General features: G+C 38.2%; 1 protein-coding gene across 1 annotated transcript; it reads right to left on the bottom strand.

Moving 5' to 3' along the window:
- Positions 1 to 245: 245 nt before the first annotated feature.
- Positions 246 to 1,208, bottom strand: LOC142470989 (olfactory receptor 5V1-like). The gene has a single exon (XM_075577790.1). It carries the CDS (start codon positions 1,206 to 1,208, stop codon positions 246 to 248), a length of 963 nt encoding a protein of 320 aa, XP_075433905.1.
- Between the last annotated feature and the right edge of the window lie 304 nt (positions 1,209 to 1,512).

Here is a 1,512-nt window from a genome sequence, read left to right as displayed (position 1 = left end):
GAAATTTAGTAATTCAAGTCTTGAAAACCAGATTGAAGTAGGAGTCCAAGGTCAGTAAGGTTAGGGCTGTGTGTGTATACAGTGTAAGAATGTGTTATCCGCAACTTCATTGATGCACATTTCCCTTAATGTCAATATACTGTGACAGCAAAATTAAAGTTTCTAAAGCATCTTTACTGCATCTAATGTATCTCACATTAATTATGTTGTTGTTACCGCTTTGAGCGCAGTCCGATACAACAGACCTACTTTATTTTATCCCTTGCACTCAAATATGTTTGTACCCTTATACTGATACATTTCCACAGGGCTGCCTGGATCTCCTTGTTCCTCAGAGTATAGATGATGGGATTGAATAACGGAATGACGACTGCGTACAGAAGAGAAGTTATTTTCATTACAGTCAATGAGTGTCCTTTGGAGGGAATCACATATTTAGCAATCAGTGTCCCATAATATAGGAACACAACAGCCAGGTGAGAGCTGCAGGTGGAGAAGGCTTTCTGTCTCCCAGTGGTGGAGGAGATCCTGAGGATAGTGAGGGAGATACAGACATAAGTCACAATAATGAAGATGAATGGGAATACAATGATAAAGATGCATTGAAAAATTAGTACTGTATCCGCAATGAATCTGTCTGAGCAAAAATGTTCTAAGAGAGGGGTAAGATCACAAAAGAAATGGTCAATGACATTGGGGTTACATACCTGAAATGAACATATCAAAATAACAATACTTAGTGCTGCCATAAAAACTAAGAACCAAGACCAGAAAACCATTTGGCAGCAAAACTTAAAATCCATAATAGCAGAATAACGCAATGGGTTGCAGATGGCCAGGTATCTATCATAAGACATCACTGTAAGGAGCAAACATTCAGCACCTGCTGAGGTACCAAATAGGAAATATTGAGTGATGCAGCCAGCGAGAGAGATAACGGCCCCTTCTGCCAATGTTACATATAGCATGTTAGGCACAATATCTGTGGTTAGCAAGATGTCAGACAGGGACAGGTGCCTGAGAAAGAAGTACATGGGTGTTTGGAGCTGGTGGCTGGTTGACACCAAGACAATGATCAGGACATTTCCAGCTAAGGTGAAAATGTATAATAGAAGGAAGATGAGGAAGAGTAATATCTTGAAGTTGTGAATGACTGGAAATCCCAGAAGCAGAAATTCTGTAACTGTGGTCTGATTCTCCCGGAGCATTGTGGGATGTTAGAGTAAAAGGTGATCTTCAAATTAAATATCAGCTCTCGTGCTGCAAGAAAAAAGTGTTTAGTGAGACTTGTAAAATAATTAAGACATAAAAGCCCCTCATCTATTAATGGTTCAGAAAGTACTCTATGCTATATTGTATTTTATAAACTTTTATATACAAATATATAAACAGATTAAGGATAAAGACAAAAATGGGAAACATGTTGCTATAGAAGATAAGAGATAATGTAAACAATCTGGTTAGGAATCCAACTTCAAACCAGTCCATTAAGTTACCTTTACACTAAGTCAT

Source organism: Ascaphus truei, chromosome 20, assembly GCF_040206685.1.
Source record: "Ascaphus truei isolate aAscTru1 chromosome 20, aAscTru1.hap1, whole genome shotgun sequence".
NCBI lineage: Eukaryota > Metazoa > Chordata > Amphibia > Anura > Ascaphidae > Ascaphus > Ascaphus truei.
Note: the sequence above shows the minus strand (reverse complement) of the source record. Positions and strands in the feature narration are given on the sequence as shown.